Genomic DNA, 16,079 nt, shown 5'->3' with positions numbered 1-16,079 from the left:
ACCTCAAGGTTTTGAGACCTCTAAATGGATTGCTCTCAGAATAAACTTACAAAATATGTCATGAGCTCTAACTCTCTAGTGTCGTACTAGGAAAGGATGCATGTCTTTGGAAGTTCACACGTATCCACTGGATCCATGGCATATAACTGCATTCTGAACAGTGCTCTGAAGCCTAAAATTTCTTAGATCTTTTTCTCCATAAGGACCTCAAGAGTATTTCAGGCCAATCACTGATGTGATGAGGTGGCTTTAGACACATTCTTTTGGTCCCCAACAGCTGTTTGTATAGGATCACAGAAATACTTTTTTTATGTATAGTTGATATACAATGTAGCTATTTTTTTTTTTGCCAGTCCTGGGCTTGAGCTCAGGGCCTGAGCACTGTCCTTGGACTTTCTCAAGGCTAGAACTCTACCACTTGAGCCTCAGCACCACTTCCGGCTTTTTCTATATATGTGGTACCAAGGAATCGAACCCGGGTCTTCGTGCATGCTAGGCAAGCACTTTAACCACTAGGCCAAATTCCCGGCCCAGAGTAGCTATTTTTATATACAAATATTTCAAGCAAGGAATTAGCATATGGTTCCTAGTCAACAATCTGCTTTTGTACTGCTTACCAGCTAAGTGTGTGTGTGTGTGTGTGTGTGTGTTTTGTAACCCATGCTACTTATGATTATCCTGCTAGTAAAAGTTCCAAAACATTTTATTTAAGGGCATATTTATGTAGCATGGTCATTTTATAATGAAAGACATGGAGATAAATAATGCCTGTATAAGTTAGAAGAATCATGATAAGGGCTAGGAGTGTGGCCTAGTGGTAGAGTGCTTTCCTCACTTGCATAAAGTCCTGGGTTTGATTCCTCGGCACCAAATACACAGAAAAAGCTGGAAGTGGGGCTGTGGCTCAAGTGGTAGAGTGCTAGCCTTGAGAAATCCCAAGGACAGCAACCAGGCCTGAGTGTAAGCCCCAGGACTCACACAGAACCATAACTATTACCTTTAAAATAAAGGTTCTCCAAGAAGTAATAACCACAGTAATATTTAGACCAAGCACCTAGTCTCTAGACATTAAAACATCTAGATTATTTCTGTTAAGTGAATTTTTCTAAAAATTGAACACTATTTTCATAGGGAAGCTAATGTGCAACTAGTAGACTTTTTTTTTAATCAAAAGATGGCTCTGTTACAGTTAAAAATTATAGCTTGAAGAAATGGCTCACATAGTAGAGCACCTGCCTAGCAAGTGGGAGGCCCGAATTAAAGCCTCAGAACCATCTAAAAAAACCCAAAAACTGAAACCAGCTGGGCGCGGTGGCTCACGCCTGTAATCCTAGCTACTCAGGAAGCTGAGATCTGAGGATCAAGGTTCAAAGCCAGCCCAGGCACAAAAGGACCTGAGACTCCAATTAACCTCTGGAAAACAGGAAGTGGGACTTTGCTCAAGGGTAGGGTGAGCTGAAGAGCTTAGGGACAGTGCCCAGGCCAAGTTCAAGCCACATGACGCACGCACACACAGAGTAACTAATTTATTACTGATTTATTCCATTATAAGAATCCATTATGATGTTGCCAGTTAAGTTTGGCTTTTGGACTTTGAAGATTTTCAGTACTTTTAGAACTGTTTTGATTCAGTCTGTATTCTCACAGTAGCAAACATGAATTTGTGTTTTTCTTCTCTTTCTACCTGTTTGTCCTCCCCTTTTACACACCTGAATGCTATTAATGGTACAGTAAGGGTACCCCAAGACAAGATGACCAAAGAAAGCCGATTAATGTTTCAGACTCATCAGCATTCCAGATCCAGGCTCTAGGAAGAAACAGACTGCAAGGGTGGACGACCTTAGTGCTGCCCTACATATACAGCAGTTGAATTTTCAGAACTCATTTCCTTTTCTCTTCATGGTCGCCTTGGGAGTATTTGTTTGGAAAACAGGATGGCATTCATAGATTAGAGAAATTTCCTGGGGCTCTCACAGGAAGAATAATTAATTGTTGTGGACTACTCTTATCCACTTGAGCCCAAGTATTTTGAAAACCTTGATTATGTATCCATATAACTGTGATAAGGTTGCCCTCCTGGAATAAAGAGGTGACCTGAAGAATGAAAGCGCTAATCATGAAGACCCAAAAGGAAAGCTGATTTTCTGTCAGTCCTGTTCTATTCTTGTTTCATACATTAGAGACATGCAGACGCTTCCATAATTAGACATTGGTGCAGAAAAATCATTATCCTATTCCTGTGAACAAACCAGAAAACTCACTTGCCATGGAAATCAAATCTGGTTTCTGTCATGATTCTAGATAGTGAACATATTTCAGCGTGCCAGTTTTTTCTAAGAACTGAAGTAGAATATCTGGCTTCTGAATTGGCTTGCTTTTTAAGTGAATTATGTAGTCACTTTTCAGTTTCTTTAGGCTGCTAACACACATTCTCATTGGTTTTACCTGTTTTTCTTTGCCATTTACTACCTTTGTGCATTTTCCCCCACAGCATCTACCATGTGTTTTGAAAGCTAAAAGCATCCATTGTAAAAGCATCCATCATTGAGGGTCATAGATTACAGCCATTGTTCTAGAGAAGAAAGAGACAACCTACAGTTTAAGAGAAGACTGCCGTGGATAAACTGTGGTGAACTTTAGCACTTAGACACATGACTAACCTTCCGAGTACTGCTGCCCAGAGACTGATAGAATGTCCATTGTTATTAACCAAGCTTGGAATGATCCCTACCTGAGCCTATGACAGTCCACATGCACATGAGGCAGTGTGAGTTCTGTGGTCATGAAAAATGGCATTTCTTTCCTCACAGGTGATATCCGAAATGACCTGTACCTAACCCTGGAGAAGGGAGATTTTGAGAGAGGGGGGAAGAGTGTGCAAAAGAACATTGAAGTGACCATGTATGTGCTTTATGCAGATGGAGAGATCTTGAAGGTAAGGCTTACTGGTCAGTCATGTGTAATGGAGGCTTATGTAGTAATTCTAATGTTTTGGTGGACTTGGTCCACTCAGTCCCTTCAATCAGGACTAAATCCATCCTACATGTATTCTTTTTCTGCCTTTTCCTTTCTTCAAGGAAACCTTACAATGTGTTTTAATAAAGATTTCCAATGTCAGATAACCTTTGCACAAGTTCTTACTAATGTCTGACCTGAATGCCTTCTGCTCCAGTTTAGACCTATTCCCTCTAGAGTTCTGTCCTACATGTTACCTCTTTTGCCATTCTACCTAAGCAGAGAGCTGCATACTTTTGGTAATGGGTTTGAGATCTCACTTTATCTTTTTATTCCTTGAGCTAACACAGAAAATTGCATTTATACGTCTTAGACATCTACTTGATGGTAGCAAGGTAGGGGACAAAGAAATGTCAGACTTAGCTCTGGAACATTATTTCAAGCCATTGTAATACAATGATCTTCTGCCACTCTTCACTGAAAGTGGAGACCTGAAAGTGCTGTTTTTCTTCTGTCACTGTGTTGGTTTTTTCCTTTAGCATGTCATGGTGATGAACCAGGGAATAATAAGTCACTACTTGCAGAAAGCAAACCTCACCTCTTTGTATTGGCAGCAGCCAATTACCCTCTTCCAAAGCAAGACAGAAATAAAAAGAATGTTGAAATAGCAACAGAAACAGTGATTTAAAAATTTTTTTAAAGCCCAACTCAAAGTCATAGACATTCCCAGCATTTGTATGAGGAATGCTAAGAATAGCAGCACTCTCAGCCATTTATGTCACCCATATGTGGACACTAGATGCTCTTGATTGTCCTCTTAAGTTAGGACCACTCACCTAACACTGCATCTTTGTGGCAACATTCGAGGTCTGGGTTAAATCTGGCCTCTTCTGTTTATCTCCAATGAAAATTAGTAAAGAGTGATCTAAAATGCCAGAAACAGGGTCTCTTCTTAGAATTTAGTACTTCTTGATCTAGTGAAATATCACTAGAATGTAGTATTTCTTCCTGTTCTAGTGAAATGTTATGCACAATTGACACTGTCATGAACCTCATTATCTCATTTTCAATGATGATGAAGGACCTATCTTAGTTATAATGATGAGAGGGAGAAATAACTGTGAAATCCTTATACTATCTACATAACTACTCTCAAAAGTATCAACTTTAAGTCAAATGCATTCCCATGTCAGATTTGGCCTGGTGCAAAATAAGATATTCACATTGGAGAAAATAAAGTGTTGGCAACACAGAGAAATTCAGGTGTTCCTTTTATGAAGACAACATGACATTTTGCTTCTGTCTTTCAGGATTGCATCAGCTTGGGTTCAGGAGAGCCAAATAGGAGTTCCTATCACTCTTTTGTCCTCTACCATAGCAATAGTCCTCGCTGGGGAGAAATTATCAAATTGCCTATCCCCATTGACAGATTCCGGGGCTCCCACCTGCGCTTCGAATTCAGACATTGTTCCAGTGAGTGAAACTTCCCTTCACCTTCCCTTGAGGACATGAACATAACACTCCTCTCTGGAATGAAATTTAAAGGATTCTTATTCGAGAAAACAATAAGGAGTTGAGAACAAATGGATCCTCAGAGATAAGATATCATCAGAAGCTGTGCTGTAGCCTAGAAAAGCAATGGTTCAAAACAATAACATCTAGTATTGACCCTTCTTACTGTCTGCATACCCAGCATCATTCTCCTTTGGGTGTTACCCTTGTATCTATTAAACTGCTTCTTAAAAAAAACACTTCTTAGGGCCGGGAGTTTGGCCTAGTGGTAGAGTGCTTGCCTAGCATGCATGAAGACCCAGGTTCGATTCCTCGGTACCACATACATAGAAAAAAGCTGGAAATGGTGCTGAGGCTCAAGTGGTGGAGCTCTAGCCTTGAGAAAGTCCAAGGACAGTGCTCAGGCCCTGAGCTCAAGCCCAGGACTGGCAAAAAACAAAACAAACAAAAAAAACCCCTTCTTAACAGGCAGTTTTGTTTGGATTCTGGTATACCTTGGAGAGTATATAGCAGTTCATTTGAACATACTTCTCATCATTCCTGCAGTTAGCTTGTTATCTAGTTAATGAAAGAAATGAAGGACAAAAGAATGTGATAAATGCAAGGGGAATTTCTATTAGAAGAATGGAGAGCAAAAGCAAATAACACTTTTCTCTGATTTCAGCAAAGGACAAAGGGGAAAAGAAACTCTTTGGCTTTGCGTTCTCACCCTTGATGCGTGATGATGGCACCACCCTCTCTGATGATATTCACGAGCTATATGTGTACAAGGTATGGGATTTGGCTGTCTTCATCCCCACCTTTTTTCTCTGTGGACACTCTTGTACGTGGTTTTCATTGGATAGAATTCTAGGCAGTGTGCTGGTAGTGGCAACAGGACAACTATGAACAGACTTTTGTTTTCTAAACGCATTGGGCTTCCTCTCATAACTAACACCAACAGACCCTTTGCGTCCCACCTCACACTTAACAGGTTGAAAATTCATTACTGACTCGTCTGTTCTATTATGGTCTTAGCTAGTACCTTATGAGAACTGCCATTTGAAATTACAATACTGTCACCCGTCACGCAAGGTTTTGTGCATAGCAGGTGGAGACCACATATTCTAAGGCACATGAATTGTTCTGGAAAGTTTCTGAACAGAAAGCACTCTTCCAGAAGGACCCAAGGCCCAAGATCCAGCAAACCGTAACTTATATATTCTCTGGAACCTGGTTTTTGTGCTTTCTCAGTTCTCTACTTTTTATTCTCTACAGTGTGACGAGAACAGCACATTTAACAACCATGCTCTGTATCTGGGCCTGCCCTGCTGCAAAGAAGATTACAATGGCTGCCCTAATATCCCCTCCAGCCTCATCTTCCAGCGAAGCACAAAAGAGTCTTTCTTCATTTCTACACAGCTCTCTTCTACCAAACTCACTCAGAATGGTAGGTAATGGTACCTGAAGGATAATGTACTCCACTGACTTCAGTCACTGGTTCCCTGTTGCTAGTGTATGTTAAGGGAAACATATGATTAGTTCAGGCCTGAGTAAGGGTCTTCTTTCCATTTCAAATTGAAGGAATGCTCAATAATTGCAATATACACAGTTTCCATGGTTTTAGTAGAGCTCTACAGTGCATATTAAAGGTATACAAATGTGCCTTTGACCTTGATCTCAGCACTAAAGAGTTGTGATGCTTGTAGGTAGTTCTGTTCATTTAGATATCTTGTGTCCTTATCTAAGAGAGAGCCCGGGCCTTGCTTAACCTTAGAAGACTCAGGGTTCACCATCTTTTGGACTTGTTTTCTAGTGGACCTCCTTGCTCTACTGAAATGGAAAGCCTTTCCAGATCGGATCATGGATATCCTAGGGCGGCTGCGGCATGTCAGTGGGGAGGAGATTGTTAAGGTATGTTGTTGATAATTTCAAACACATTTCCTAGAGAATCTTGGCAGGAGACTTTGCTTCCTCATGATTTTTCCCAGTAAGCCTCTTAAGACTATTTCTGTAGATGCATAATAATAGTAAATAAGAATAGTTTTGGAAGTTTTTCTTTTTTTTAATATTTTTTATTGTAATTAATAAAAGGGTTACATGATATTTGCCATATAAAAGGTGCATTAATTCACATACATTGATACCCTTTCACATGTCTTGGTACCCTTTACCCTCCCCCCCACTGCCCCACCATCTTGGTTTTCCCCCTTCCCTATCAAATTTCAAACAACCAAATACAGATAAATTCAGTATATCAGATAACAAAGTGAGGTACTGTAACAATATGAGATACCCAAGGGACAGCAAAGGAGATGAGAGATAACATTAGAAAAAATCATATTAAGTGAAGTAAGCCAGACTCAAAGGAACTTAGGCTCAATGGTTTCCCTCATTTGTCATAATCAGTAGAAACCTTGGGCTCTACTAGCAGAGATCTGCAATAGAGCAAAACCTTGATACGTAAGGCCATATAGTATGAAGCTAATTGAAAGGACCTCCAGGATATTGAAACCAAAGCCATATAACGAATGATCGTTGTCTTTAATGTACTATGTTGGAAGTTTTTCTTGATAGTTATTTTGTTCGTTACTTTATTTAAAATTATTTGTATGTATATGTATGCTATTAGGCTTATTATACTGTAAAAACTAAAGCTATATTTAAACTATAAAGATATGATGGTTCATAGTTGTAATTGGTGCTCTTGGGATGCAGAGACAAGTTCAAGGTTGGGATATTTAGTGAAACCTATGTCAAAACAACCAGACAACAGCAAAAATCAATTTAAAGTAGTTAATCCTATTTTCTTTCCAGCAAGCAAAACTAAACGGTAGTAGGAAAAATACCTTCAAGAACTAATTCCAGTGTTTTGGGCTGTATGCATTCATTCCTTTGATTCTCTTTTTAGGTTTTTTCTTTATTTTCCTTACTTATTTTGTAATTATTTTGCCACATAACCTAATGTCTATTCTCCTAATTATAATAACTCTGAATGCTATCCACTAACTTATATCTTTTAGTTTTATCCCATTTCTTCTTTTTAATACATGCCAAGGTAACTCTGTTTACCTCTACCTCCACTGCTTTCTGCAGATACCTTTGTGATATATTCCACTATTCCCTCTAAGTAGGCTGCTAGAAACACTTTCAGTCCTGTCTTCATAAGGCTTCTCTGGACAGATTGCTTGCCCTTCTGCCTTTAGCTAAAGACCATCCCAGATACATGTTAGTGGTGAAAAACAAGCAAATAAATCCTACATGATGCTCTGAATTTTACTGATAAAAGTGGAGGAACTTTTAATCATCAGGAAGAAAAAGTAGAATATAAGCTGCAGATTAAATTTCAAGAAATTATCCTGTCCATAATTTTTAGCTGTGCATTACAAATATTGGTATTTTAGCATGATTGCACTATCTGTTCTTTCATTATGTCACTCCATTGACTTGGTAGTATACAATAAAGTATCTTCAAATAAGGAACAATTTTAAAGTGTATGCGTGTACACTTTAGTTACTGTATTAGTTTTTTAAGTCAAATTATGATTTTTAGTAATTATTCACAGACAAGGCAATACCTGTTTTGAAGCTTATAAAACTCATGCTGGGCGTGGTGGCTCACACCTATAATCCTAGCTACTCAGGAGGCTGAGATCTGAGGATTGTGGTTCAAAGCCAGCCCAGGCACCAAAGACCATGAGACTCTTATCTCCAATTAACTACCAGAAAACTGGGGGGGCTGGGAGTTAGGCCTAGTGGTAGAGTGCTTGCCTAGCATGCATCGAAAACCCAGGTTTGATTCCTCAGTACCGCATTCATATAAAGAAGAAAAAGCTGAAATTATGCTGAGCCTCAAGTGGTAGAGCTCTAGCCTTGAGAAAGTCCAAGGACAGTGCTCAGGCCCTGAGTTCAAGCCCGGGACTGGCAAAAAAAAAAAACAAAAAACAAAAAACAAACCTGGAAGTGGCGCAGTGGCTCAGGGACAGTGCCCAGGTCCTGAATTCAAGCCCCGGGATTGGGGGAAAAAAAAAGAAAGAAAAAAGTCCACATGTATCCCTCACCTTGTTTCAACAATCTTTAAACCAGTTCTGATCCATCAGTGCCCTAATTTATACTTTCACTTCATGTTATTTGAAATAATTTGTAAATTTTGTTTCATTAGATGGTGTTTGAGTAGTAAGATGCTAGATTTCAGTTTTTAAAACTCAAAGTATTCATTGATAGTTATTCACTTCTTTTGTTTTTCCAATGTATGTGCTCCAACAATGGTAGTGGAAAATGCTACCAGTCTTCTTGCCCATGTTAACAGCCCTCTCTAGTTGCATTCTCCCCTGTCATGCAATACTAATTCTTAGGCTAAAAGTTTCTCTAGGTAGATGCTAGATGGCTATATAATTAATAAAGAGACAAAGACTTCTGAACTCTTTGAGTTCCCAAGAAAGAGAATTCTTTTTCTCAAAATTAATTTGGCAACAGAATAGCTGGTTCTTTTTATGTCAAACTTAATATTATGCCCTGGTATCTTACTTTTTAAGTAATTGCTCTTTCCTTAGAAGTTCAGCACCTATACCAAAAGAAAGAGCTTTTCCATGTGTACCTCAGGATCCTTTGACCATAAGAAAACACCACAAGTCTCTATAGTTACCCTTAGCTTGGTGGAAACAGGATATTAGAGGATTCTGTCATGTTTTAAGGTTCTGTGAGGTCTTTCACTTTATTTACTGGGAGCTACATTCATGGTATGTAAAGTTTGATCATGCAAGGCCCTGAAACCTGAATCCTTTTCATATATTGTTTCAGTTTCTGCAGGACATCTTAGATACACTCTTTGTGATTTTGGATGATAATACAGAGAAATATGGCCTGTTGGTTTTTCAGTCTCTGGTAAGTCACTTCCTGACAATTTTTATTAATTATTCCTGTCACATGATTCAAAAGAACTTAAGGGAAACAGTTGATTAGAGTAAATGAATAGAAGGTGCAGAAAAGAGACTGAAGATTGTCACCCAAGGAAGACTGCAAATCAGCCTACCAGGCAAATGTCTCTAAGATGGTTTGTGACTGGGGCCGGGAATTTGGCCTAGTGGTTAAAGTGCTTGCCTAGCATGCATGAAGACGCGGGTTCGATTCGTCGGTACTACATACATAGAAAAAAGCCGGAAGTGGTGCTGAGGCTCAAGTGGTAGCGCTCTAGCCTTGAGAAAGTCCAAGGACAGTGCTTAGGCCCTGAGCTCAAACCCAGGATTGGTAAAAAAAAAAAAAAAAAAAAAGATGGTTTGTGGAATTCCGTTTGGTCACCTAGTTCTGGATCATCAATCTCATTGCTGTCACAGGTTGCCTGGCCCCTGATAGGGACTTATAATAGCAAGCAGTTCAGAAACTAATAGAGGAAACCAGATGACCCATTTTTCATCTGACAAGGATATAGCTATTGGGAAAATAAGAAACTCACTCAGGAGAGTCTTCAGAAACCTGTGCAGTTCCAGAAATCTCTAGACTCTCTCCTTCTATGCAGTTGTTTCAGAGCAAGAGTTTCAGAATGATTATCTTAGACTGAACACTGAATAAATACCTTTTGATTTATATCCAGTCTCAAAAGAGGGTTGTATATTCAAGAATAATCAGGTATTGCAGTCTACCTGGTGGAACTGAGGCCAGTGTTGGAATAGGCACTTACCCTAGCATTTCTTCTTCTTTGCTTCCCTGACTATTAGCACTGTTCATAGTCCTTCACTGCTTGATATATATCTCAAAGAACATTCTTTGCCATCACTTTTCTAAGTTTTTGGAGGCACTTGGATATTTATACACCTATGCATGTACTATTTTGCCTATCCTTGGTCCATATTATACCATTCAGCATTATTGTAAACTAAGGGGTTCAAATTAACATGTGTATGAACCACTGAGTTTCAGATCTAAATTGAGAGGCTGGGGGTGGGGGTATGAGAAAGAAAAGGAGGAAACAAAAGTACAGACACAGGACTGGGAATATGGCTTAGTGGTAGAGTGCTTGCCTAGCATGCATGAGATCCTGGGTTCGATTCCTCAGTACCACATACAGTGCCAGAAGTGGCGCTGTGGCTCAGGTGGTAGAGTGCTAGCCCTGAGCAAAAGAAGCTCAGGGACAGTGTCCAGGCCCTGAGCTCAAACCCCAGGACTAGAAAACAACAACAACAACAAATATCTTGTATTTACTACCCATGGAGAGCATTTAAGGAAAATATTGACAGTTTACTCTTCCTAGAAGATGTAAGAATCTCATTCCTGCAAGGGAATCCTAGTGACTTACTCTCCACTTCTCCCAGGTTTTTATCATCAACCTGCTCCGAGACATCAAATATTTCCATTTCCGACCTGTGATGGATACGTATATCCAGAAACACTTTGCTGGAGCCCTGGCATACAAGTAAGTTGTATTTGTGATCACTATTAGGACTTATATTTAAGCAAAACGATCATTTTTAAAAGTTTAGCTGCAAGCAGCATTCATTCCCCTCATTTCCCCCACCCCCAATTGTGGCAAAATATCTGTAACATAAAATTTACCCTCTGAACCATTTTCTAAGTTTATAGTTCAGTGAAACTAAGTTTATTCACTCATATTGTAAATATGGTGTTGCATAGCCATGACCAGAACTCTACACATCTAGAAATATTTTCATCTTGAACTGAAATCTATAGTAATTAACAATAAAATTTCATTCTCCTCTTTTCCTAAACACTAGAAACCATGATCCTACTTTCTGTCTCTGACTTTTGACTACATTAGGTTACCTCATGTGAGAGGATTGTAGAGTATTTGACCTTGCGTGTTTCACTTAACATTATTTCACCAAAGTTTATCCCTGTTAAATAGCTTATGTCAGAATTGTTCTTCATTGAAAAGAATGTGTGATGGTTCTCACCTGTCATCTCAATTATTAGTAAGATAATGTAGTCTGGGCATAAAAAATACAAGACCTTATTGGAAAAATAAAAAGAGCTGGGGATATGGCCCCACTTGTCTAGCAAGAATAAGGCCTTGTTCAGATGCAGAGGGAAAGGAAAAGGATGGAGGGAGAAGAAGGCGGGGAGGGTAGGTGAGAAAAAGAGGAGGAGGGAGCAAGAAAGGAGAGAAAGAAGCAAAAACTGATAAATCTACTAAAAATAAGTCTTATTTCATTTGAAACATGAATAGGAAAAACGGCGCTCAAAATAAATTTTAAAGAAAATTAAATGATTTTATAACTAGTAAACATATAGGAAAGAACACATGGTATCTGACACAGTTAAACCACAGAAAAAAAATCATGTTCTTGGGGCCAGGAATTGGCCTAATGGTAGAGTGCTTGCCTAGTATATACTAAGCCCTGGGTTCGATTCCTCAGTACCACAGAAAAGGCTGAAAGTGGTGCTGTGGCTCAAGTGGTAGATTGCTAGCCTTGAGATGGCTCAAGGTCAGGGCCCAGACCCTGAGTTCAAGCCCCAGGACTGGCAAAAAAAAAAAAAAAAATCATGTTCTTTTATGAAATGAACATGATTTAAAAAAAAACAAAACAAAACCCAACATCAGCAAAATACTGGAATTAGAACTCTGATATTTATATCTCACTTTAGAGATCATACACTATTGTGTGTTTTGCATGTTATCCTATTAATATTCTCAATAATTTTGAGATATACTGTTATTTCCTCCATGTTTTAAATGAAAAAAATAAGACATTGTGGGATTAAATAACTTGACTAAGGATACAGGGCCCTAGGTATGAACACAGTCTTTATATAAACTTCTGAGCCATTAGTCCCATTCCTTCTGATTACTTGATCCTCAGAAGACAAGGTTAAATTTACTTTTTACAAGTCAGGGTTGTATGTTCTGAAGACATAACAAAATACATAGCCAGAAAGAACCATGGGAAAGAGAGATTGTAATTGCTGATTAAAATGGGACAATTCCATTTGAACAAAAAATGTCTGTCCATCTCAGATGGTATGGAAATTCCATGGCTATAATGGATTCATCAATCCATGCTAGCTCATTAGCAGAATATTCTTTTTCTATCTGACTTATTGTTTCTGAATTTCTTACTTTGACTAAACATTTTACACTGAGTGCCTTAAAAGGAGGTTTAAGAATGGGGTTTCTTTAACTTTCTCTTTCTCAGGGAGCTCATCCGCTGTTTGAAGTGGTATATGGACTGCTCAGCAGAACTGATTCGGCAGGACCACATTCAGGAAGCCATGCGGGTAATGTCGTAAGCCCACTATACATACGGGGGCCACTCTTACAGTTATTTGTGAGTGATCTCCATGGTGTGGTACTCAAGACAAGTGTAGATATTCCAATACACAATCATGCTTTTAAGAATGTCTTGCCTTTAATCTTTATTTTCAGTTCACCTCTCCTCATAATAGCCTATGGCTCTTTAGTTCCTAAACTTCAGAAAACTGTTGGAAAATTTTTATTATTCTCTCAGTAAAAACAGTGGTTCCTTAGTTGGATTTTTGAGAAAAACGTGTGTGTGTGTGTGTGTGTGTGTGTGTGTTTCTAAATCAAACTGTCCAATTTGGAATTACCTGTCACCTGATTTTTATTCCTAGACATCTTCAAAACTTCTCTATTACTTACTTTTCACATTTCTAGGCCTTGGAGTACCTTTTCAAATTCATTGTGCAGTCTCGGATCCTGTACTCACGAGCCACATGTGGCATGGAAGAAGAGCAATTTCGGTCCAGCATTCAAGAACTTTTCCAGTCTATCCGGTTTGTGCTCAGTCTGGACAGCAGAAACTCAGAAACTCTCCTTTTCACCCAGGTCTGTAAGCTGCAGAGTTTGGCTGCTGAATTCTTTGCCTGTCTTAGCAAGTGGTTTCTTTGTCCTCTGACTTACAGAGATGGAGAAGCCCTAGTAGGATCTTATGGGTCAGATAAGAGGTAATTGCAAGGAAACATCTAGTAGAACAAACTGCCACATACATACATACATACATACATACATACATACATACATACATACATTTTCCTGTCTTGGGGCTTGACACTCAGGGCCTGTACACTGTCCTTGGGTTTTCTCAAGGCTAGCACTCTACCACTGGAGCCATGGCATCAATTCTGGCATTTTTTGTGTATGTGATACTGAGGAATTGAACTCAGAGCTTCATGCATACTAAGCAGGCCCTCTACCACTAGGGCATACTTCAGGGCCCATCATTTTTTTTTTTTTTTGCCAGTCCTGGGCTTGAACTCAGGGCCTAAGCACTGTCCTTGGACTTTCTCAAGGCTAGCACTCTACCACTTGAGCCTCAGCACCACTTCTGGCTTTTTTCTATGTATGTGGTACCAAGGAATTGAACCCGGGTCTTTGTGCATACTAGGCAAGCACTCTACCACTGGGCCAAACTCCTGCTCCCCGCTTCACTTATTTTGAAGTCAACTTTATCTCATCTATCAGGTATGAAACAGTTTAGTGACTTAATGTTGTTGTGAGCCCTCAGACACAAATCAGCAGCCATTCTCTAGGATAATATCTTATAAAGGATATTCAGAATTCCATATTTATGGGAATTTCATTTCCTAGTTAACCAGTATTAATTTTTGCTTGTTTTTATTGGTTGTGGGTCTTAAACTGGCCTGGATGCTAGCCCTGAGCTTCACTCTGCCACTAGGCTAGCACTCTACCACTTTGAGCCACTGATCCACTTGCAGTGTTTTTTGGTTTTTGCTGGGCCTAGGCTCTCTCCCTGAGCTCTTCAGCTCAAGACTACTGCCCTGCTTCTTGAGCCACAGCTTCACTTCCAATTTTCTAGTGGTTGGAGGTAAGAGTCTCATATTCTTTAGTGCCTGGGCTGGCTTTGAACTGTGGTCTTCAGATCTCGGCCTCCTGAGTAGCTCGGAAGACAGGTGTGAGCCACCACGCCCAGCTTGCAGTGTTAAATTTTTACAGTACTTTTCCATTCTCAATTAAAAATGAAATAATTGAAAATGAATAGAAATAACTGGAAAACACTCACTAAAAATTAGGATTGGAAATAGAAACCTTGGGCTCTCCTAGCAGAGATTTACAATAGAGCAAAACCTAGATACATAAGGCCATGGAGTGCGATGCTAAATGAAAGGACCTCCAGGACATAGAAACAAAAGCCATATAATGAGTGATTGTTGTCCTTAATGTACTGTTATCTCTCATTTCTTTTGCTGTCCCTTGGTTATCTCATATGGTTACAGTATTTACCTTGTTATCTGATATATTGCATATATGTTTATTTGATTACTTGAAATAGGATAGGGAAGGGGGGAAAACAAGATGAGGGGTGGGGGTGGGGGGAGGGAAATGGGGACCAAGACATGAGAAAGGGTATCAATGTTTCTGAAGTAATACACCTTCTATCTGATGAATATGATGTAACCCTTCTATTAATTACAATAAAAATATATGAAAAAAAGTAATGTATCTACTACCTGATGAATATAACTGTAACCCCTCTATATATCACCCCAATAATAAAATTAAATTTTAAAAGATCTTTAAAAAATTAGAATTAGATTCTGTTACAAATATCAGTATTGAATGGGCCAGCCAGTTGGCACATGGAGATCAAGAAGACAAAAAGCTAGTGAGGCTGGTGCCAGTTGCTCACATGTATAATCTTAGCTATTCAGGAGGCTGAGATCTAAGAACGTTGGTTCGATGCCAGCCAGAGAAGATAAAGCCAAGAAACTCTTAGTCCCAGTTAACTATTAAAAGAATGCACTTACCAGGCACTGTGGCTCACACCTATAATCCTAGTTACTGAGGAGGCTGAGATCTGAACATCATGGTTCAAAGCCAGCCCAGGCACTAAAGAACCTGAAACTCTTATCTCCAGTTAACCACAGAAATTCGAAAGTGGGGCTGTGGCTCAAGGGGTAGGGCGGTAGCCTTGAGCTGAAGAGCTCAGGGACAGCTCCCAGGCCCAGAGTTCAAGCCGCATGTCTGACAAACAAACAAACAAACAAATGCACTTAATTTTTTTTCTTTATAGCAATCAGAAAATGAGTAAGAGCATAATTGAAATTCCTTCCTTCTCTTGCCAGAAATGGCTTGGCAAGTTATAAAAACTTCACGTAACCTGAGCCTCCAATGTACTCTGTTGTTTTTTGTTATTCTTGCTTCAAGCCCATGTTGAGTCAAGGATTTGGAAGAACCTGCCCAGGAGAAGAAGGATCCTGCAATGCCTTCTCATCCTCTTTTCACTTGTACCATTGCACATGCAAGACAAATGCAGATTTAACTCTGAGCTAACCATAGCTTCACTTGCTTCTGCAGGCTGCACTCCTGAATTCTTTCCCAACTATCTTTGATGAGCTGTTGCAAATGTTCACTGTGCAAGAGGTGGCAGAGTTTGTGAGAGGGACTTTGGGGAGCATGCCCAGTACTGTGCATATTGGGCAGTCCATGGATGTTGTGAAGCTGCAGTCTATCGCCAGGACAGTGGACAGTCGCCTGTTTTCTTTTTCAGGTAAAGTTGGGGTGAGAGTCAGGCTCTCATTTCTCCCCCTCCAAGGTGATAGGCAAGTGGTTCTCAAAGGATTGGTTATTAACAATCATCAAGCAATAAACCAATGACCCTTAAAATGTAGCTCTTGGTAAACTGTGTTTGGAAAAACAGCTG

At 39.5% G+C, this 16,079-nt stretch overlaps 1 protein-coding gene across 8 annotated transcripts in view; it reads left to right on the top strand.

Moving 5' to 3' along the window:
* Window positions 1-16,079, top strand: part of Dock3 (dedicator of cytokinesis 3) — a 150,544-nt gene that overhangs the window by 84,045 nt on the left and 50,420 nt on the right. For all 8 annotated transcript variants that reach the window (XR_016533464.1, XR_016533463.1, XM_090323337.1 and 5 more), the window contains exons 15-24: window positions 2,811-2,935; window positions 4,266-4,428; window positions 5,132-5,238; window positions 5,725-5,896; window positions 6,263-6,360; window positions 9,247-9,330; window positions 10,755-10,855; window positions 12,594-12,675; window positions 13,073-13,243; window positions 15,734-15,926. Coding sequence is in view for 6 of the 8 variants with exons in the window: in XM_090323337.1 (XP_090179463.1) it covers window positions 2,811-2,935; window positions 4,266-4,428; window positions 5,132-5,238; window positions 5,725-5,896; window positions 6,263-6,360; window positions 9,247-9,330; window positions 10,755-10,855; window positions 12,594-12,675; window positions 13,073-13,243; window positions 15,734-15,926 (1,296 nt within the window). In the remaining 2 variants the exon portion in view is untranslated. The remainder of the gene's footprint in view (window positions 1-2,810; window positions 2,936-4,265; window positions 4,429-5,131; window positions 5,239-5,724; window positions 5,897-6,262; window positions 6,361-9,246; window positions 9,331-10,754; window positions 10,856-12,593; window positions 12,676-13,072; window positions 13,244-15,733; window positions 15,927-16,079) is intronic.

Source organism: Megascapheus bottae, chromosome 32 (genome assembly GCF_031878675.1).
Source record: "Megascapheus bottae isolate mThoBot1 chromosome 32, mThoBot2.hap1, whole genome shotgun sequence".
In the NCBI taxonomy this organism is placed as follows: domain Eukaryota; kingdom Metazoa; phylum Chordata; class Mammalia; order Rodentia; family Geomyidae; genus Megascapheus; species Megascapheus bottae.
Note: the sequence above shows the minus strand (reverse complement) of the source record. Positions and strands in the feature narration are given on the sequence as shown.